This window comes from Ipomoea nil, unplaced genomic scaffold (genome assembly GCF_001879475.1).
Source record: "Ipomoea nil cultivar Tokyo-kokei standard unplaced genomic scaffold, Asagao_1.1 scaffold2616, whole genome shotgun sequence".
In the NCBI taxonomy this organism is placed as follows: domain Eukaryota; kingdom Viridiplantae; phylum Streptophyta; class Magnoliopsida; order Solanales; family Convolvulaceae; genus Ipomoea; species Ipomoea nil.
Genome location: NW_017619044.1, coordinates 383,312 through 404,804, shown reverse-complemented (window position 1 = coordinate 404,804; position 21,493 = coordinate 383,312). Strand labels below are relative to the sequence as shown.

The window sequence follows — 21,493 nt, the reverse complement described above, 5'->3', positions numbered from 1 at the left end:
GAGAGCGTAAATTGTTAACCCCAGACAAGCATCACTGTGCTGCTTTTCTCCCCCTTTTTTGCTAAAAACTTGCAGTTGTTTCAACTTGAGGCTGTTGAACCTGAGGTTTCAACATCCTCCTGGCTTTCATCCTCTTGGTCTTCTTCTTCCTGGCCTTCTTCTTCCTCATTATCTTCTTCATTTTCTTCTTCAACTTCTGGTTTAAGGGCTTTTAGCCATTGAAGGACTTCTGATTTCTCTTCTTTGATGTCCATGTGCATCCTTATGACATGCTTTTCTGATGCTTGTAGCTCAGTCAGTCTTCTTTCAAAGTAGTTTATCAGATTTTTCTGATCTGTTGAATTGTTTTTTGGCACTGTGTTTTTCAAGTCATTCCGGTGCCCTCCTTTCTTCAGTTTCATGGTAGTGTTGATGGCATTGACTTGGGTTTTTGGTCCATGGGTTTTGAGGCCCTGTTTTGTCAAGATAGCAAAAATCAGATTTGGGAAGATTATGGAGGAGTTTGTCACAGTATTTTCTGCTAGATTGGTTATCTTTGAATGGATGATGGTTCCAAGGTTGAACTTGATTCCTTTCCCAATCTTGTACAGTAGTTCTGCCAGAGTCCATTTGACAGTGGATAGATGTAAGGAAGGCATCCAATTGACAAGAGCTATCTTTTGAAGGATAGCATATTTTCATGTCAAGGAGGCAGCCTTGATCTTGTTCTTTTCGGAACATACATTCCCGGCTGTGAGCTCTTGAGCAACTTGTTCACTAGTTACTTGCACACACTGCTCAGTTTCAGTTGTTCCCAAGTAACTATTGATTATATTAGGCCGAAACTCATAGAACTTACCCCTTAGATATACTTTCCCGTACATAGGACTGCTAGGTGTGGTGGTGTTTTTAGTGAGATTGCAGTAGAATTCTTGGATGACCTGTTCATCATAGGGTTCAATGTTGGTGACTGTCCCCAAGAGTTGATTTGAGATCAAGATTTCTTGAATCTGTTCAAAGTTGTCCAGTTTGTCAATGATGAGTAATTTTTGGCTAATAACCTTTTTCTCCACAATCTTTTTCCATAAGCTCACAGATTCTTTTCTCAAAAAGGTTGTGTTGTGGGGTTTTGGTAATTTTGACAGGTCAGCACTACCAACCACTTTCTGTTTTCCTTTTTCTTTGGCATTTGATTTCCTTTTACCCTTTTCTTGATTGCCAGTCCTTGTCTTGACTCTTTCCTGACTAGTATCTTTTTCTATTTCATCAGGCACCCAATTTTGCTTTCTCTTCCCTTTTCTTTTTCAACTTTTTGTGTTTGTTTGGCTTTGGAGGGGGTATATTCGGACATTTTCGGGGTGGTTTTGCTCTGACTGGGAAGTCACTTGGTTTTTTAGCCCTAGGATCTGCCCCTTCGTAGTGGTCTATTCTTTTTCTTTTCCTCAGTTCTCTGTCTGATATAGGGGCAATTTCCTCTTCCCCTTTTATAGGGGGTCCGGTGTTCATTGGGCTGGGTTGTGAGTCTCCTTCGGACTCTTCCTCTGTTCCTAGGTTGGGAGGAACCCTTCCTTGTTTTAGGGCAAACATCAATTGGCAGAGATCATCATTCGGATCTTGGATGATGTTATCCCCTAAATCTACCGCAGTGGGTAGGGGATTCGTAGTTCCTTCATTCAAATCAACAACAAGGTTTAGGTTACCTGGAGTGGTGTCTTGTTGTTCTTGAATTTCATTGAATGGCACTTGGGAGATTGGGACCGGGTCCATAAAGACGGTGTTGGGGCTTTCTTCTTCGATGCACAGTGGGTTTGAGGGTGCTCCGGTGCCGGTGTACTGTGGTGAACTGTCGGTGACCCCTCTTCGAGGTATCTTCCCTTTCCTTTGATTTCTAGTTCTCACCATTGTTTGATTTTGTGTGGTGTGAGAGAAGATTGTGGATGGATAGCTTTGGGTAGACGACGACCCTGATTTTTAATTTGGGGCTGTTTATGTGTGGGCTCGGGTTTGGGCTTTTTGATTGTTGAGATATGGGCTCCTTTTTTTTTTTTTTTTTTTTTTTATTATTTGACTATGTAGAGTCGGCCCACGTTTCTATTTGCCTTTATAAAATGCACAGGCCTATTTCGGCCCTTAATTTTGCATATCTGTTCCCGTCAAGTGCTTTTGTTAAGATATCTGCTAGTTGTTTTTCTGTGTTAATGTGTGTTAGATTGATGATTTCATCTTCTACTTGCTCTCTTATGAAGTGATGCCTGATATCGATGTGTTTTGTTCTTGAGTGTTGTACTAGATTATTTGAAATATCTATGGCTCTTTTGTTATCACAATGAATTGTCATAGTCGATTGATGTATTCCATAGTCTTCTAGCATCTGTTTCATCCAAAGTAGTTGTGTGCAACAACTTCCTGCTGCAATATATCCAGCCTCGGCTGTTGATAAAGATATAGAACTTTGTTTTTTGCTTATCCAGGATACCAGGTTTGTTCCTAGGAAAAAATATCCTCCTGAGGTGTTTTTCCTGTCATCTATGTTTCCTGCCCAAGCAACATCATAATAAGCTGATAAGTGATGATTAGTATCGAAGGAATACCATATTCCTAAGTCGGTAGTTCCTTTGACATATTTAATGATTCTCTTTACTACTTTTAGGTGTTGCTCAGTATGATTGGCTTGATATCTAGCACAAATTCCTACTCCAAAGTTTAGATTTGGCCTACTTGCAGTTAGATATAGTAGGCCTCCTATCATGCTTCGATATAGGGTTTGCTCAACCTGTCTTCCTTATGAATCCTTTGATATTCTTTCTGTTGTTGGAACTGGTGTTCTGACAACTTTGCTTTCTTCTAGTCTGAATCTTTTAACTAGGTTCTTTGCATATTTGCTTTGTGATATAAAGATCCCATTATCTTGTTGTTTGATTTGTAGACCTAGGAAGTAGTGTAGTTCACCAACCATGCTCATCTCAAATTCTCCTTCCATGTTAGTGATGAACTGATTTTTGTGGCATTCGGATGTTGACCCAAAGACTATGTCATCAACATAGATTTGGGCAATGACAATGTCTTGACCATAGTGTTTGACAAATAAGGTTTTGTCCACACTTCCTCTTTTGTAGCCCTTTTTGACTAGAAATTCAGTGAGTCGTTCAAACCACACCCGTGGTGCTTGTTTTAGCCCATATAGAGCTTTGTTGAGTTTAAACACGTTTTGTGGAAGATGGGGTTCCTCAAACCCCTTCGGTTGAGCAACATAGACTTCTTCTTTTAAATTGCCATTTAAGAATGCTGTTTTTACGTCCATTTGATAGTTTTATCTTCAGTATGCAAGCTACGGCTATGAGGAGCCGGATTGATTCAATTTTGGCTACAGGGGCAAATGTTTCCTCAAAATCTGTCCCTTCAATTTGTGTGTATCCTTGTGCTACTAGTCGGGCTTTGTTTCTTGTTATGTTTCCTTGTTCATCTGTTTTGTTCTTGTAGATCCATTTTGTCCCGATGATGTTGGCTTTTTCTGGTTTAGGAACTAGTTCCCAGACGTTGTTTCTTTCAAATTGTTGTAACTCTTCTTGCATGGCTTCCACCCAAAACTCATCTTTTAAGGCTTCAGAAATGTTTTTTGGGCTCTATTTTGGAGGTGTAGCAATAGTCTCCTTCCTCTATTTTCTGATAATCTCGTTTCTTTCCTCTAGTTTTGATCCCTTCATTGAGTCCTCCTATAATATTTTCTAATGGATGATTTTTCTGTGTCCTTGTGTTATCAGTAGTGTGACTTTCCTCAATTTCCTCAATGAGTTTTGTTTCCTCTTTCTCTGTTGTTTATGTTTCAGATTTCTATTCCAGTGGTGTTGAAACTGTTGTTTCAACAACACTTGGTCCTTCTTCATCAGTGGTCAGATCTTCTGATGATGTGTCATTGATGACTACATTTATAGATTCCATGACACTGTCTATTCTGAGGTTGAACACTCGATAAGCCCTACTATTTGAGGAATATCCTAGGAATATTCCTTCATCTCCTTTGATGACAAACTTTCCCAATGGTTCTCTATCTTTTAATATATAACATTTGCTGCCAAACACATGAGTATGTTTCATATTTGGTGTCTTTCCTTTCCAGATTTGATAGGGTGTCATGTTGGTTTCTTTTCGTATGAATACTCGATTGATCAAGTAACATGCGGTGTTTACTGCTTCAGCCCAGAACCTTGGTGATAATTTTTTGTGATTTAAGAGAACTCTTGCCATTTCTTGGATAGTTCGATTTTTCCGTTCGACCACTCCATTCTGTTTGGGTGTTTTTGGAGCGAAGAATTCATGATGAATCTCATTTTCTATGCAATAGTCTTTGAATTTTGAGTTCTCGAATTCTCTACCATGATCACTTCTTAAACGGATGATTTCCCCTATTTTTCCATCCTTTTCGTTTTGGATTTTGATGATGAGAGTTTTGAAGGTTGTGAACTCTTCGGACTTCTCTCTAAGGAAGTTTACCCATGTGAATCGTGAGTAATCATCAACGGTCACATAAACGTACCTTTTTCCTCCTATGCTTTCTGTTTGAGTGGGTCCAAATAGATCCATGTGGAGTAACTCTAGAATTCTGGAGGTGTGTATTCCTAAGGTATTCTTGTGAGCTGTTCGTGTGATTTTGTTTTCAAGTCATGCATCACACTTTTTATTTTCATCTATGTCAAGTGTTGGAACTCCTCGGTAGGCTCCTTTCTTTAACCCCTTTTTTATGTCATGGAAGTTTATGTGTCTCATCCGTTGGTGCCATAATTGTGCTTGATTGACAGTTGTTTGTAGGCAGGTTAAATCACCGTCCCATGTGTAGCATTTATTTGTAGACTTTTTTCCTATCATAACACATTCGTGATTTTGGTTGAGAACACTGCAGCTATCTTTTAAAAATTCCACTTTTAGTTCATCTTCACATAGCTGGCTTATACTAATCAAGTTTGCTTTTAGTCCTTGTACTAGGAAGACTTTTGGCAATCTAGGTAGCCCATGTACATTCAAGATCCCACTTGCAATAATCTTACCTTTTCCTCCATCTCCAAAGGTGACGTACCCTTCACTCTTATACTGAATGTTTTCTAGATTTTCTGGGTTTCCAGTCATATGCCTTGAGCATCCGCTATCAAAATACCATATATCTTGTCCTTTGCTTGTTTTAAAGGTATATGCAACATTTTGATCTTTTCTTACCCAGATTTTCTTGCTATTATTTCTGTTTTGTGATGGCCAATCCCTGTTGTTTTCCCTGTAATAGAGATCATTTTGTCTCTTGTAGCAGTACGCTTTTATGTGTCCCAATCTGTGACAATAATAGCATCTGATCCTTCTTCGATGTTGAAAGTGATGTTGCGACACTTCCAGGATTTTCAGCTTGGTGACTTTCACTGGAGGTTGAGATTGGAGACCTAGGCCTTTCAGTTAGCACCTTGATTTCCTGTAGCAGTTTGGCCTCTCTGTTTTTGGAATCTAATAATTCATTTTGAGCTTCTTTGAATCGTTTTTCTCCTCTATCTTTTTCATCTTTTAGAAACTGATTTTCTTCCACGAGTTCTAGATTTACTTTGATGATTTGTTCCCATTTGGCATGTAGTTGAGTATATGCCTCTAGTAATTCTTGTATATCTTCTCCGTTGTTACTTTCATGATTTGTGGTAAATGCTACGAAATTAGTGTTGGTGTCTTCTTCACTGTCTGAGTCATCACTTAATGTTTTCATGTATGTTTTGTTCTTTCTTTTAAGATATGTTGGACATTCTGACTGGATGTGTCCAAACCCTCTGCACTCATAACACTGTGTTCCCTCTGTAGATGATCTGTCTCTTCTTTTCGTACTTCGTGGTTTTTGATTGACTGTGGAATTTCCTTGGCCATTCGAGGGGTTTTTATTTCTAAATTTGTTGAACTTTTTGAGAACTCGATTGAAATTCTTTGTCCAATAGCACGATTGACTGTTCCATGGTTTCAGTATCAGTTTCTGAGCTCTCTTCTTGTTTAGATTGTAGTGTTATTCCTTTGCAATTATTTTTCTGGTTTTGTAACATCTCAAGCTCATAGGTTTGAAGGTTTCCCATTAGATCACTAAGTTTGTAGGTATTCAAATCTTTGTTCTCTTGAATTCAAGTAACTTTTATCAGGAATCTTCCAGGTAGGGAACGTAGTACCTTTTTGACGATCCTATGTTCAGGTATAGGTTCGCCTAGATTGAATGCATCTCTAGAGATGCTCAAAACTCTTGCACTAAATTGTGTGATATTTTCTTCTTCTTCCATTTTCAAGTTTTCAAACTCTGTCTGTATCATCTGTAATTTGGATTGTCATACAGATGTGTTCCCTTCATGATGTTCACATAATATACTCCACGCAATTTTGGCTATGCGAGTGGTGGCAATCAGTTTGAAGGTATCTTCGCTCACAGCTCCATAGATTGCATTCATTGCCTTCGAGTTGAAGTCATATTCTGTTCTTTCTTCTTCACTCCAGTCAATTTTAGGTTTTCTATTTCCTTTATCATCAACTGGAGTTTTCCATTCGTTTTCTATAACATTCCAGACACATTCTCCTTGTGCCAAGATGTATATCTGCATTATGGCTTTCCAGGAGGAAAAATTTGTGCCAATCAGGGCTGGTGGCCTGTTGTTTGATAGTCCTTCTCTTGGGAATTCCATTAGGATCCTGCTAGTAACTTAAGCAGTTTGGCTCTGATACCAATTGAAATATATATATATATATATATAAGCGCAGCACACAGTGATGTTAAAACTGACGTTGTAACACAAACGATTTGTAACGCAGCTCGGGCAAACAACCATAATCTGCAAGGCATTTCTCAATTTGAGAATTTGCCTAAATCCACTAAAAGCTTAATATTTAAAGTACACTGTTTGGAACCTGAGATTACACAATAGACTGGTCTTTCCTATCGGACTATTGAGACCTAAACACATGTACTACTTGCTAGGTGATTTGGGTATCTCTTCTCAATGACTCTCGTACCTCACAATATTAGATCTTGAAAGCTTGAGCTCTTGTGTTGATGAGTAGCTGCTTTTATAATGCCAAGAGTCATATGATGGTCCTAAGAAGGTTTTTGTTAATCCTTACCAAAATAGGAGTAGGAATCTTTGATTTCTATTTGGATATGGTAATCCCTTTTTTGCACAGAATTTGACAAGTTATTTTGAATCAACAGTTACATATTGTCTGACATGGCAGATGGTTGTATCTTTATATCTAGAGATGTACATTTCTATGAGCACATCTACCCTTTCAAGAACAAGGCCTCAGAAACCAGTTATGAATCATATGGGAGTGGACCATTCAATCCTTGCTTACCTTCCATTCCTATATCAACTAAAATAGATGCCACCTTACTTGAAGCTACAGAAAGGCATGATGATCCTATTTTTACTCCAGGCATTCTTGAAGATGAGCAAACTGACACTATTGCTGAAAATGAAGATGGGAATGAGTCATTAACTGAATCAAACAATAATATTGTGTTTGAGGAATAATTATCAACTGAGGAGGAGAGATTACCAATTGAAGAGACACCACAGTTAGAGCCCAGAAGATATGGGAGGACAAGACAAATCCCCACCAAGCTACATGATTATTATTGCCAATCTGTTGATGGAGGACTGCTACACAAAAGGACTTCTCCCCACTCACTGAATAAGGTCATATCTTATGACTGCCTGTCTTCCAGCCATAAAACATGTGCCTCAGTCATTTCATCTATACATGAACCACAGTCTTACAATGAAGCAGTAAAACAAGAGCCATGGAGGAGAGCTATGCAGGCTGAGATAGAAGCCCTGGTTGAAAACAATACCTGGGAATTGACTGATTTACCAAATGGGAAGACACCTATTGGTTGTAGGTGGGTGCACAAGGTGAAACATAGGGCTGATGGATCCATAGAAAGGTATAAAGCCAGGCTACTAGCTAAGGGCTATACTCAGCAATTTGGAGTGGACTACATTGAGACCTTCTCACCTGTAGCTAGAATAACTACCATAAGAACATTTCTGGCTGTGGCTGTTGCTGTTGCAATGGGGTGGGAAGTTCAACAATTAGACATCAACAATGCCTTTCTACATGGAGATCTAGAAGAGGAAGTTTACATGCTTTTGCCCCCTGGGTTCCACAGTGATAAGCCTAAGCAAGTATGCAAATTACTGAGATCCTTGTATGGCTTGAAGCAGGCCAGTAGACAATGGAATGCCAAATTGAGAGGAGCCTTGCAATATTATGGCTTTCAACAATCCATGGCAGATCCATCCCTATTCACCAAAGTGTCACCAAATTCTTATATGGCCCTACTTGTCTATGTTGATGATATTTTAGTGGCAGGAACAGACCCAATTCAGATCAAAGAGCTAAAACAAATGCTGGACAGATCTTTCAAAATAAAAGATATTGGCAGTCTGAGTTACTTTCTAGGCATGGAGGCTTTCAGAACACATGATGGTCTTAATCTTTGTAAAAGGAAATATACTTTGGAGATTCTAGAAGAAAATGGTTTTTTGGAAGCCAAACCTGCAAGCACACCAGCCACTGCAGGACAGAAACTCACTAGTATGGAAGGGGCATTACTTGACAGCCCTAAGATATATAGAAGGTTGGGGGGGCAAGCTCTTATATTTAACAAATACTAGGCCAAACATCTCCTATGCAGTACAACAGTTAAGTCAATTTGTTAATAAGCCTAGAAGTACACATCTGATTGCTGCTCACAGAGTGTTAAGGTATCTCAAAGGATCTCCTGAAAAGGCTTGTTTTATCACAAGGATTCTCAGTTGAAGTTGCAAACTATTCAGATTTTGGTCGGGCCACTTGCTCATAAACTAGGAAGTCCATAACTGGTTTTTGCATCTATCTTGACAGCTCTTTAATCTCATGGAAAACAAAGAAGCAAGCAACTGTCTCAAAGTCATCTTCTGAGGCAGAATATAGGGCTTTAGCCTCAACACTTTGTGAGATCCAATGGCTCAATTACATGCTGGCAAATTTGAGGGTACATCTTGACAGTCCAACTACATTGTTTTGTGATAATCAATCTGCTATTGCTATTGGTGAGAATCATGTTTTCCATGCATGAACGTACTAAACACGTAGAAATAGATTGCCACATTGTCAAACAGAAGGTGAATGAAGGTGTGGTTAAACTTCTGTCTGTTCCATCTTTCAAACAAGTTGCTGATGGATTCGCTAAGGCCTTACCAAAGTCAGCTTTTGATACTTTTCATTGTAAGCTGGGCCTTCAGGATATTCATGCTCCAGTTACCGGGAGGGGGGGGGGGGGGTGATGAAGTGAGCTTAGCTATTAAGCAAAAAGGATGAGGTGTTCCAAGCTAATGAAGCAGAAAGGTTTCTGAAGCTTTAGAAGGGCATTGAAGGGTCCTCTTGTCTTTTCCCTCTTTGGCTGTTATAACTACATTTCCTCGTGTATAGAAGCCTGAGCTTTCCCTCCTTTTTCTCCTCTCGTAACAAAACAAATGATTACACAATAATGCTGAGTATCTCTCTTCTTTTCTTCTTCATTTCTAGTTCATCATGACTTAAGAGTGATTCTAGCAAATTCTATTTTAATTTTAAATTTATAGGTGATAGTATATTTCTAGTCATTTTTTAATTAAAACATCATTATTTGATCTTTCGTCAAAAAAATCATTGAAATAAAATTAAATACAAATAAATTTCGATCACTTTTTAAATACAAAGTGGGTTAACCCGTAATATTTTTATTTTTATTGAAAAAAAATTATTTAAAGACCAAAATGGCATTGTATTTAAGAACATTTAAATTGTTTTGTTGATAAATGACAAAAAAAAAATCATGCTATAATAATAATATTAAGACCAAAGAGGATGTTTTTTAAAAAAAAAAAAAGACTAAAAAGTGAAATACTCCGTATTATTTATAAATCTAGGACAAAATGAAATTAATTTAAAATAAAAATCCAAAGATACCAATCATACCATGAGTTGACTTTTGATTTGGTGGTTGGGTGTAGACTGTTGACCTTAATTTCCAGCATCAATAATTCATCAGATAAGATCAGATCTCTAGTCTCTCTCAACTCTCATCCTCCATTTCTGCTTGCTATATACTCATTTCATCTCTGCTCGCTCAATTCAGAAACAGCTGAGATTAGTTCAAGTTTACATATTTTCTCAGATCATCTCTATCTCATCTCATATTACCCAAACCCAATTCCTTAACTCCATCTCCGATCCATCTTCATCAACCTAATTAAGGTATGCATATATGTTTCATAATTTTCTCCAACATCACTCAATCCTTTTCTGCTTTCATATGTAGTTTAGCATCACGTTTTGCCCTCTCAATTCCTTTATCTTTTGCTGCTACATATTTATTCACTAACTAAATTCATAATCAGGGTTGCAAAAATCCCGCCTAGACGCTGATTAATTGTAGTTGGGTAGCTAGGAGGCCGACTAGACCGTCTAGCCGTCTAGGGGCTGACCGCCTAGGCCTCCTAGACAGTCACTAGGTTGCCTAGTCTATAGATTAGATATTGTTCCTTCTTTATTAAATGGGTTATTTCGCAGGCTATGTTTGACAAACTTAGCTGAAAAAGTAGCTGAAAGTTGAAAAGAAGCTGAAAGCTGAAAAGCAAGCTATGAGCTAAAAACTGAAGAGATGTTAAAGCTAACTGGTATGCTTGAAAGTGTTTGGTGAAATAAGCTTTTTGATAAGCTTGATAAATGTAAAAAAAAAAAAAAAAGAAAAAAAAAAGGACATTTTCATAACATTTAAATTAGTTTGTTTATATATTAAAATTTAACATTTTGTCTTAAAAAAATTAACATTTTGAAATAAAACTATTAGCATAATCATGATCTAGCATCTTATGTCGGGTCGGAGTGTGGGGACCCCTTAGGGTTGGGGTTCAACATTTGGAAGAATGATCTAGCATTTTATAATGAAGTAACAATATTGTTGCGAATCTCCTTTATCTAATAACTAGTTTTATACGCGCATTGCGCGAATGAGTTAATGCCCAATGTTTATAATTGAATAAATATTTGAAAGTATATCAATGCAAGATTAGATTATATATGAGAAAGTTCATACATAAGTAATTTAGTGTCGAATTTGTTTATTTAAGTATATAACTCACAGTATATGAATACAATGTAATATATGAGATGTATTATAATTGTTACTAAGCTTTTTTTTAATAGTAACCAAGTATTTCTGTTGCAAAAGGTTCTAATATATTTAATGAATGCACATATATACAGATCAATGAATGAATCAACGGTACCAATCCTTTACAGGACGTTTGGTTGGAGGGAATTTAAATTCCTTTCCCACTTAATTCTCACCTAATTTCAAAGGCCATAAAATTCCTTAGTTTGATTGGAAGGAATTGCAATTCCCCCATTTTCATGGAATTAAAATCTCATGTCCCCCTAGGATTTTAATTCATGAGATTTTAGAAAGAAAAAAAACTAGTGACGAGACAAAATTACCCCTCCCCTTTTTTAACCTAAAATTAATACCACAACAACAATGAACATTTTGAACTTTATACTACTTATTCCTTTTCAATTTCCATGTATACCAAACATTGAAATTGAAATTCCCAGTAATTATATTCCTGTAAACCAAACACTAGAATTAAAATTCTCACTTTATTCCCAGTAATTCATCTCCCATGGAATTGCAATTCCTTTCCCACGTAATTCCTCCCTCCAAACAAACGCCCTGTTAGGTGTTTTGCTCAGTGTTCATTTAGTTCAACCATTATTGTTGAATAAATTATTATGCATAAAGAAATTTCTAATTAAGGAATTTAGATGAATTACTAAAAATTTAAAAATATTAATTATAATGTAACCCAAAGATATTGGACAATTGGTAAATATGATGTAACCCAAAGATCAAAATGCTAAAGAAAGTGTTTGGTTATTCAACAGTTTAAAACAACAATTTGTTCAAAGCCACTGGAAATACAAACTTTGCAATTTACAATATTTTCACTTAACGTTTTTAGAATGATTTCCCAAAACACCTCTATATTATATAATAAATAAAAAAAATTACTATAGAGCCATTTTGACTCATTGAATAACAAGAGCTAGTTTTGCTGGCTCACTGTTTGCCCATCAACGAATGACAAGTTTAATTTTAAATTGGAGCCTTAAGGCTCCTTTTATAAGAGCCTCAAGGATCCCATGCCACTTTTCCCACCGATGTGGAAAAAGTGGCAAAACTAAGGCGAGCCGAACGTTCGGCTCCCAATATGTTTTTTTTTTATTTTTATTTTTTATTTCTTTTATTAAATTATTATTATTATTATTATTATTATTATTATTATTATTATTATTATTATTATTATTATTATTATTGAATAAAGACATTGTAGACACATAATTCTAAATTAAAGAAATGCATATTTATTATTTTTTTTTGTAGCTACTAAATTATTATTTTAATTTAATAAGAGTAAAATAGAGTACTAATTATGCCAACTTTGATTGAGATGTGGTTCAAACCTAAGACCTTTCTTATTGAAATCAATGAGTAAGTTAATGGTGAACTAACATAAATTAACGGAGAAGATAATATTTAACGGAAAAGTTAACGGATAATCATATAATTAAAGATAAATTAGAAAATCTCAAGGAAAATTAAAATCTGATCAATCTGAGTCATTCATTTGATTAAAAAATTTGACCGTCCTTTTTTTTTTTTTTTGTATCCATTATAGGCCTAACTCTCTTAGTTTAATGGTAATGGTAATGATAATGATAATGATAATTGATGTGAAAGTTGTAGATAAAGGTGAAGAGAATAGAATTTTAATTGGAAAGGGTAAAAGATGTTATTTTCTTTAAAATAACAATGACAAAGATGGAAAAAAAAAAAAGTTAGGAAACTCCAAGTTTATTTTGAAACGTTACCTAAACTCTTATTTGAGCTACGAGATTATTTTGGAAACATTATCAAACAAAACTTATAGCTTATTAGTAGCTTGAAATAAGCTATAAGCTATAAATAAGCTATGTCAAACAAACTCACAAGCGACATAACCTTTGTTCAAACTGTAAATGTTTTTTAGATTAATATTTAATATTTTAGTTTTAACTATTAAAGTATTAAATAGTTTATGATTATCAAGTTTATAAAATTAAAAAATTTTAAACAAATTTTTAAAAATAAAATAAAATAAAAAATATACGGGCGCCTAGGCGCTGATTAATCGCCGCCTAGGCGCTCAAGGAGCGCTTAACTATTTCTTCAACCATGTTCATAATATTTATTTATCTCATTTTCATTGTGTGATAATTATATATATAGAGAGGGGGTTATGTTCACCACTCTCCGGTAAGAACATGAGAACCAATCTGATCATTAATAAAGACAGATTTGTGGTTGGGATTAATTGATGGAATTAAAAACGTGTGTGTGCATATGGACTGTTATGATTTGTGTATATTAAGCATGTGTTGTGTGCAACACTGCAACATGGGATATGCTTGATATGCACACATGCTTAACATGCACATGCATGTTTTTAATCCCCTCAATTAATCTTATCCATAGATCTGTCTTTTTTAATACACCTAATTAGTTCTCATGTTCTTGCGATGAGTGGTTTCATATGATCAGGGCCGGATTTTGGGCTGTGCAAGCTGGGCTACCGCACAGGGCCTCAAATTTTAAAAGGCCCAATATTTAATTTTTACCTAACTAGTTTAGAAATAAAGAATAAAAGTTTTCAATTATACTTAAAAGGCTCCACTGAGATATGGTAGAAATATGTGTTTATTGTGTTACAATTTGGAGGTTAAAGGTTCAAACTTGTAACTAGCATTAGACATCTTTCTTTGTTTTTAATCCTTTTGCATTGCGCGCACACTATTATATTGTTATAATTGTACTTTATTTCATAATATGTCTTTTGTTTTTTCTTTGCGCACAACAACATTTTACTACATTATTATTATTATTATTATTATTATTATTATTATTATTATTATTATTATTATTATTATTATTATTATTATTATTATTATAGAAAAAAATACTGTATTTGGTTTTAAAGATTGTGATTTTGATAGGGCCTCATTTATTTACTAGAACGGGGCCACAAAAATTTAAAAACCGGCCCTGCATATGATCACTAATCTATATATGTTTGTATATATGTATGTATTCACGAAGACTTCGGTTCTGTTTGGGAGATCAGTGATATTATATATATAATATATATATATATATATATATATATATATATTGGTAAGAGCGGTAAAAATAATTTTATTTTCATTTGCAATATAATACATTTAAAAAATTGTCATACAAACAATTCATATATAGGAGATTCTATATGCAATATATATGCCTTCAAAATTTAAATAATAATAGCCCTTCAACGTACATACAATTGAAAAACAAATTAAAAACTTGTAATGGCTCCATTTTTTGTTGAATCACTACATCAAATATGGTATTTAACGGCAATTACAAACTGCTATGATTGTGTTTCCTGGCGGTTATTCAACCGTCACTAATATTTATTTAATATTTGCTTTAAATTTTAATGGTTACGTTGTTATTAAGTGTCGCTAGTAAAAGAATATACTTTAAATATATAGTGTCATAATCATTCCATTTAATTTCTTGGTCAGTAAAGTACGTAATTGAGACTAATAAGTCTGATATGAGTTACGTTCCAGAAACACTTCAGATAGAGAAGTTCAATGGCTTTTGATGCTGTAACCACTCTAATCAAAATAGTAGAGGCTGCAGAGCAAGACCTTATGGAGCCCAAACTACTTTCAAGTTTGAATGCTGAAGGATTAATGATGGTGCCACTGCTTGAAACGATTAAGTTGTTGTCTTACAATCTCCATTTTCTGCAAGCCTTTTTGGTGGAATGTAAGACGAAAATGAATGACGGGGACACCATGGCTCGGAGACTGTATACAGATGTCCAAGTTGAAGTTGCTAGAACATATAAACAGAACGAAATACAATCTAAACTGAGACTATTATATTTTGGAGATTACTGGGTAGGGAGTGCTGAAGTTAAGCCTTGTGAAGATATTCATCATCGCTTGAAAGGAATAGTAAGAGATATTGAGGAACTTAAAGACCGGATCCTGGAGGAAGAAAGAAGAGCTGCTTTAGAGGCTGAGGAACAGAACATCACAATTTGGGATACCTACCAAAATGCTTTAAAGACTGAGAATGAAGTGATTGTAGGATTGGACATTGATATAGAAAGGATAGTTAACCGGCTCTGCTATTCATACTTCATGGGACCAGTTTTAACCATTTTGAAGAATAATAACATTGACAAGTTTCGGAAATATGTGCTGAAACTACAAGCTATGCCACTCGTTGGGGAAGGAGGCATTGGAAAAACTACATTAGCCAAAAGAGTATATGGACATCCAATTACTATTGCTAGCTTTCACATTCGAGCATGGGTAGTTGTGTCTAAAGTTCATAACCTCAAAGAGATGCTCATTGGTCTATTACGTTGTATTTCACCAATCACTAGTGAAATCTACGACTTAGATGAGGCTCAGATAGCAGAGAAATTAAACACAAGTTTGATGGGCCAGAAGTATTTAATTTTCCTGGATGATATATGGACCACTGCTGCATGGAATGCCATCCAAGAATATCTTCCAGAGAATTTTAATGGAAGCCGAATCTTAGTAACTACTCGGTTCAAAGAGGTGTCTGAATACTTAAGTATGAATCCCTACCTAGTGAGGTATCAAACTTTTTCGGATCGTTGGGAATTATTTTCAAGGAAAGTGTTTAGGCAAAGCCTATGTTTTCCCAGTAAATGTGTCCCAATAGGGGAACGCATTGTTCTTGGTTGTGGTGGATTACCCCTAGTAGTTGTTTTAGTTTCCGGACTTTTGGCGACAACAAAAGGGTCACTAGAAATATGGAGAGATGTTGCCCGAACATTGGATGGAGTTGGTAGATATGATAATAACAAAAGAATTTCAAAAATAGTTTCATTAAGCTACAAGTCCTTACCAAGTCATTTGAAGGATTGCTTTCATTATTTTGGTGTGTTTCCAGAAGACAGTGACATTTCTGTTAAGAAATTAATCAACTTATGGGTTGCAGAGAGATTTTTAATGCCACATAACAATATGAGTTTGGAAGAAGTGGGAGAGAGTTACTTGCATGATCTCATTAATAGAAGTCTTGTTCAAATTAATGAGCTAAGTATTGACGGCAAAGTTAAATCATGTAGCATTCATGATCGAGTGCACGAGGTTTGTGTGAGAGAAGCAATTGATGGGAATACATTGTGCATTATCAATGACAACCATGCTCTAAAGGCTAGTCATTGGTTAAGGTGTCAAACAAGTTATTGGCCAATCACTCGAGCGAGTTATGGGAATTGTGGTCCTAATGAAATTCATTATGTTCTCTGCTTTGGTAAAGATGTAATCCATTCAAAATTCAGGTTTGTATACCCATGTTTGAAATTGCTAAGAGTATTGGATTTATCATTAGTTAAATGCTCACAAGGCATGCCTTGTGAAATAACAGACTTGGTTCATTTGAGATACTTGGCTCTAAGTACCATTGGTTCTCTTTACGAGTTTCGATTTTTCAAGCTCAAGAATTTGGTAACTCTCATAGTTACTTCATGGATGGAAAAATGTCATTTGCAATTGCCATGTGATATTTTGGATTTGCCACAATTGAGGCATTTGCATGTTGACAAGAGATGTTCACAGTATCTCCCTTGCTTAGTCAAAAAAGATCTACAAACTCTTTATTGGTTGAAAGTTGCTAGCTCCGACAAAAAACCAAACTTCGGAATGGTTCCAAACCTAAGGGAACTTGGGATTTTCATTGAAGGCCAACTGGCGCCTAGCCATCTAGGGAGCCTTGTGCATTTACATCTACTTGAGAAGTTGAAGTTTGAAGTAGGAAGGGTCGAGCGCTTTTGTCTTCCAACAGGTTTTCCACCAAACCTTAAGAAGTTGACACAGGGCCGTTCCAATCAAAATTGGGGTCCTGTGCAATATTTTAATTTGGGTCCCTTTTTAAGTAATTTTTATATATAAATAATAGTTATTCAAAAAGTTGTGTCAAAAATTCATAATATAAATATTGTATAAAAAAATACATCTAAAATTTCATTTAAAAAGTAACATGCGCCGTGCACACTTAGACGAAAATCATCCACCAAATTTTTTTATATCAACTTCTTCTAAAATCTCATTTTCAATAGAGATTAAAGCTAATCCATTGAGTCTCTCTTGAAATGTGTACATCCTAATCTCATTTTTTGGGTCTAATTGAAATGATGGCTGAGTTTGATCCTATCATTCAAGATAATGTTTTACGTGCTAGAAATCGTGATATTCACCATTATTATCTTGGTCATAAGATTCAAAACAAATTGATGCTTATGATTGCTACTACAGTTAAAACAAAAGTCATCAAAAAAATCAAAGATGCAAAATATTTTTCAGTGATATTAGATTGTACTCCTGATGTCAGTCACCAAGAACAAATGTCTTTGATTTTAATATGTGTGGATATATCAACATATCCAATTAAAATAGAAGAGTTCTAACAATTTTTCGTTGTCATTATCTTTTTGCTCATCTATTTGAGTTTTTTGTTGTATTGAATTTTTCAAGAGCTCCCTTTTGAGATTGAGTTAGTTGCTCAATCTTTCTTTTCTTTTTACGCTTCTCAAACCCATATGAATATTTTCTAGAATACATAAAATCCTAAGAAACAAAATAAAAATTTATTTAAAAACTCTATGAATAAATTATTAATCAAGAAACAAAATCTTGAATATATATTATTCTAAAAGCAGAATTATGAAGTCATGTTAATAACACAATAAATAAAAATTGTGAAACAATACGTAATTTTAATTACGTGTCAATAGGATTGAAGAACTTTAGAGTTTGTATGATATAAAAAAAAAAAAAAGAATTGAAGAATCAGTAGCACACGAGTTAAATCTGTCGTTTTTGCGTCAATTCACTAAATTGCACTGCTTGAACAAAAAATAAAACTAAATTGTTTGATGCTTGCAAATTGTCATCTTTGATAACTTTTTATTGACTGAATTAAAAATTCCCAAATTGACAAATTTGATTTGTAATTTTGCATAATCAGTAACTCGTAAACAACACTACTTGTATACTCAAATACTCAAATTAAAAATTCAAATTAAATCTTTCAAAAAAAAAAAACTCAAATTAAATATTTGAATTAGTTAAAATAGACAAATACCTAATTTGTTGTAGACTCTGTAGTTCTCATGAGTCATCAATTCCACACGACTTCCCCAATTTGACTCCCCTAATTTCCATCTTTGTTGTAATTCGTAATTCATGAGCTAATTAGGGACTAGGCCACTAGGGTAATATGTTTGCCGTTTGCCGTTTGCCGTTTGCGTTTGTCGGCTACACCGCTTGGCTTTGTTTGAAACTTCACGCTGAATTTGTGAATCGGTATATATATACGTAATTTTTTTTTTAAATTAGATTTTGGGGGCCCTGTGCGCCGGCCCTGGGCAGACATGCCCAGGGATGGCCCTGAGTTGACACTTCGTTATACTTATCTTCCATGGAAGGAGATGGACACAATTGGCATGTTGTCGCACCTTGAGATGCTTAAACTAAAAGATTTCGCTTTTTGTGGCCCAACGTGGGAACCATCGGAGCAAGGCTTTCGGAAATTAAAGGCACTTCTTATTTCACATTCAAGTCTCGATCATTGGAATGCAAGTTCTAATCATTTTCCAGTTTTGGAGCGCCTTGTTTTAAGATATTGTTGGGAATTAAAACAAGTTCCAACTAATTTTGCAAAAATTGGAACACTAAATTTAATTGTATTAGAATGTTGTTATTCTTCTCTTGTGACTTCTGCAATGCTGATTTCTTCTGCAAAAAGCGAAACATTAAAGGGAAAGGCTCCACTTCGTGTTCGTAAAGTTGGAACTAAGGTTTCTCTCTAATTCATGTTCATTATTTCAAAATATTAGTTTTCTTTATTCCAATTCCATGTATTCATTAATTATTTGCTTCTTTTTTTTACTCATTTTCAATTACTTTTCAAGGTTGAATTGCCTGTTATTGAAAGCTCTGAAGAAGAAAGTGTTGAAAGCTCTGAAGAAGAAATGATGAATGTTGATAAGAGTGTGATGACATATCTGAAGGACTTATTCTGGTGAGTGCATTGAAGAAGAACGCGCAGTGACTGAGGAAAAGTTATTCTGATGTGTTGCAATTGAATTTGCATGAACTTCACTTTATGAAAAGCTTGTAAGTTCTCAGGTATGTTGCCTTTCATGAGTTTATGCACTGGCTAATGTTGATGATGTTGACATATTTAGCGACTTAGCTTGTCCAGTCCAATCCAGATTGGTGGGATGGTGATCTCAACAATTTCAGTTGTGTGTTAATGTGTTATGATGTTTTTTCTGCTCCGATCTCACCATGGCTAAGTTGTAACAGTCCACTGTTCAATTCAGTATTCTTTTACAACATATTCAAATGCTTTTTGGTATATTACTAATTCAGTTTGGTTTAAGTAAATCGAACCGAATTGCTCACCCCACTAATGCCACCTCTTCCCGTTAGTCCCTTGAGACCCCTCATAAATGGACACAAGCTACCACACAAATTCGATGGTAGATTGTGTGCATTCATGCTGGACAAATTACACACAATGCTATGAAAATGTTTTCATTTGTTATATAAAACATTTTCATACAAACAATATATAACAGATTCTGATCTATATATATATATATATATATATATATATATATATATGCCATTATTAAAAAGTTAAATATAATCGCCCCTCTGTTATTCACACTATGAGATCAGTTTTCACCATTTTGAGGAATAGTAACGTTCACTAGTTCCGGAAATATGTTGAAAACCTTGTGCTGAAACAACGTTGTTAACACTAACCATAAAACTAATTACTAATTTTGCAGCTACTTTGGGTAACACTAACCATAAAACTAATTACTAATTAGCCTTGCTAGTGTTCTCTATTCCCATAAATTGTTTAGCCTTTAACCATTTTACATTCCAGTTTACATATACACAGATCAGATGAACTGGGATTTGGCTTCTATTCTTACTTGCAGTGAAAATATGCTAATTAAAAATATGCAGTGAAGATATAAAACTGGTATTTAAAAGTGTAAGCTGACAGAAGAAAACTAACCATATTATTCTTTAAGCCTTTTTTTGTGTTCAAAAATCAAGTAAAAACTTTGATGTATTGGGTGAACAACCTAAGTAAAGAAAAGATGAAAGATAATCAAAACAAAAGAATCACCAAAAGGTTAATGCAAATAGTTGTACCCTTGGCACTTGACAACAATATAATAAATATGCCTGAACTACTTGAAGTCCCTTAGATACTCTTCCAACTTAAGAGACATCTTCCTTTCTAAAGATGTCCCTGAGAGCACCACCATCATATTCTTCAAACTTAGCACAATCATTTCCCTTAGGATCCCCTATATTCTAAGTTCCATTAGTATTCTTCACAAGTTGACAACCACCATCAGATATTTTCAAACTCAGCACAATCATCAGCTAATATAAAGCAATATCACACAAGAAAATTGCTTAAGAAAATAATCTACAGAGTACAACAAAGAGAGCACATATCAAGCTATATAAAGCAAAGATATTGTAAATACATGAGTAAAGCAAAGAGAACACATATCAAGCTTTGTAGTACTAGAAAATTTTATATAAATCAAGAAATTGTAAATGCAATAATTTAGGGTAAAATGAAATTAGGATTTAGAGATAAATGGAATTAGGATTTTTTTGAAATCAGGAATTTAGTGTTAGGGTTTAACATTTAGAGTAATAGAACTAACCAGCTTGGAAAGACGAAAGAAGCAGCGGAAATCGTTGCAACAGTTCGCAATTGCACAATCGGCCAGTCGGGGACGACCGACACAACAACCACCCACGCGGCGGAGAGGAAGCAGTCAGCGAGGAAGCGACGACCACAAGAGGAAGCACGTAGCGACGACCGAAGCAATGACAGACCTTGGCGGCGACGTTTCTGTCGGAGACAATGAGCGATAGTCGTCAGTGGTTGTGGCAGAGGAAGTGGCGACTGCCAGACGGCGGTCAGTGAACATGGAGAGAGTATCGACCAAAATTTATGTATTTCCCGCTCCCTAGGTTGTTCAATGGTGCTGAGAAGATGAGTTTGCGCTGTGAGCAGAGAAGAGTTTGCGCTGTGAGCAGAGAAGAGTTTGCCACGGGAAACGACTATAGGGAATGATTTTTTTTTTTTTTTTTTTTTTTTTTTTTTTTTTTTTTGGTTTTAGAGGGAAATGTATTTTTTTAATTAAGCGAGCAGGAGGGCCCAAAGATTTAGGGGTCGTTTACTTCATTTTTCTGTTTTTCCATTTATATTTTTCTATTTTTCTATTTCTCCAGTTTTTTATCTCTATGTTTC

General features: G+C 35.2%; 2 protein-coding genes across 4 annotated transcripts in view; one reads left to right on the top strand and one right to left on the bottom strand.

The window, feature by feature from the left end:
- Positions 1 to 80: 80 nt before the first annotated feature.
- Positions 81 to 1,881, bottom strand: LOC109154282. The gene is made up of 3 exons (XM_019302108.1): positions 1,354 to 1,881; positions 723 to 1,220; positions 81 to 656 (listed from the first exon to the last, which is right to left on the bottom strand). The coding sequence occupies exons 1-3, from the start codon at positions 1,879 to 1,881 to the stop codon at positions 81 to 83; spliced, it is 1,602 nt and encodes a 533-aa protein (XP_019157653.1).
- A 789-nt stretch (positions 1,882 to 2,670) lies between these two features.
- Positions 2,671 to 21,493, top strand: part of LOC109154304 (putative late blight resistance protein homolog R1B-17) — a 32,373-nt gene continuing 13,550 nt past the window's right edge. The window contains exons 1-6 of one of the 3 annotated variants that reach the window (XM_019302124.1): positions 2,671 to 2,680; positions 6,045 to 6,051; positions 10,178 to 10,257; positions 14,713 to 17,001; positions 18,588 to 18,992; positions 19,107 to 19,168. In XM_019302124.1, the coding sequence (XP_019157669.1) occupies positions 14,737 to 17,001; positions 18,588 to 18,992; positions 19,107 to 19,168 (2,732 nt within the window). In that variant the 5' untranslated portion in view covers positions 2,671 to 2,680; positions 6,045 to 6,051; positions 10,178 to 10,257; positions 14,713 to 14,736. Of the gene's footprint in view, positions 2,681 to 6,044; positions 6,052 to 10,032; positions 10,258 to 14,712; positions 17,002 to 18,585; positions 18,993 to 19,106; positions 19,169 to 21,493 lie in introns of those variants that run through there. The other 2 variants (XM_019302125.1, XM_019302126.1) reach the window with 2 other exon arrangements.

What these genes read in the sequence shown, in the direction of transcription:
- LOC109154282 (XM_019302108.1), bottom strand. Translation starts at nt 1,881, where the DNA reads ATGGTGAGAACTAGAAATCAAAGGAAAGGGAAGATACCTCGAAGAGGG. An exon ending in AAAAACCAAGTGACTTCCCA is followed by an intron (nt 1,221 to 1,353) that starts GTCAGAGCAAAA and finishes GATACTAGTCAG; the next exon opens with GAAAGAGTCAAGACAAGGAC. An exon ending in AAGAGCTCACAGCCGGGAAT is followed by an intron (nt 657 to 722) that starts GTATGTTCCGAA and finishes ATCCTTCAAAAG; the next exon opens with ATAGCTCTTGTCAATTGGAT.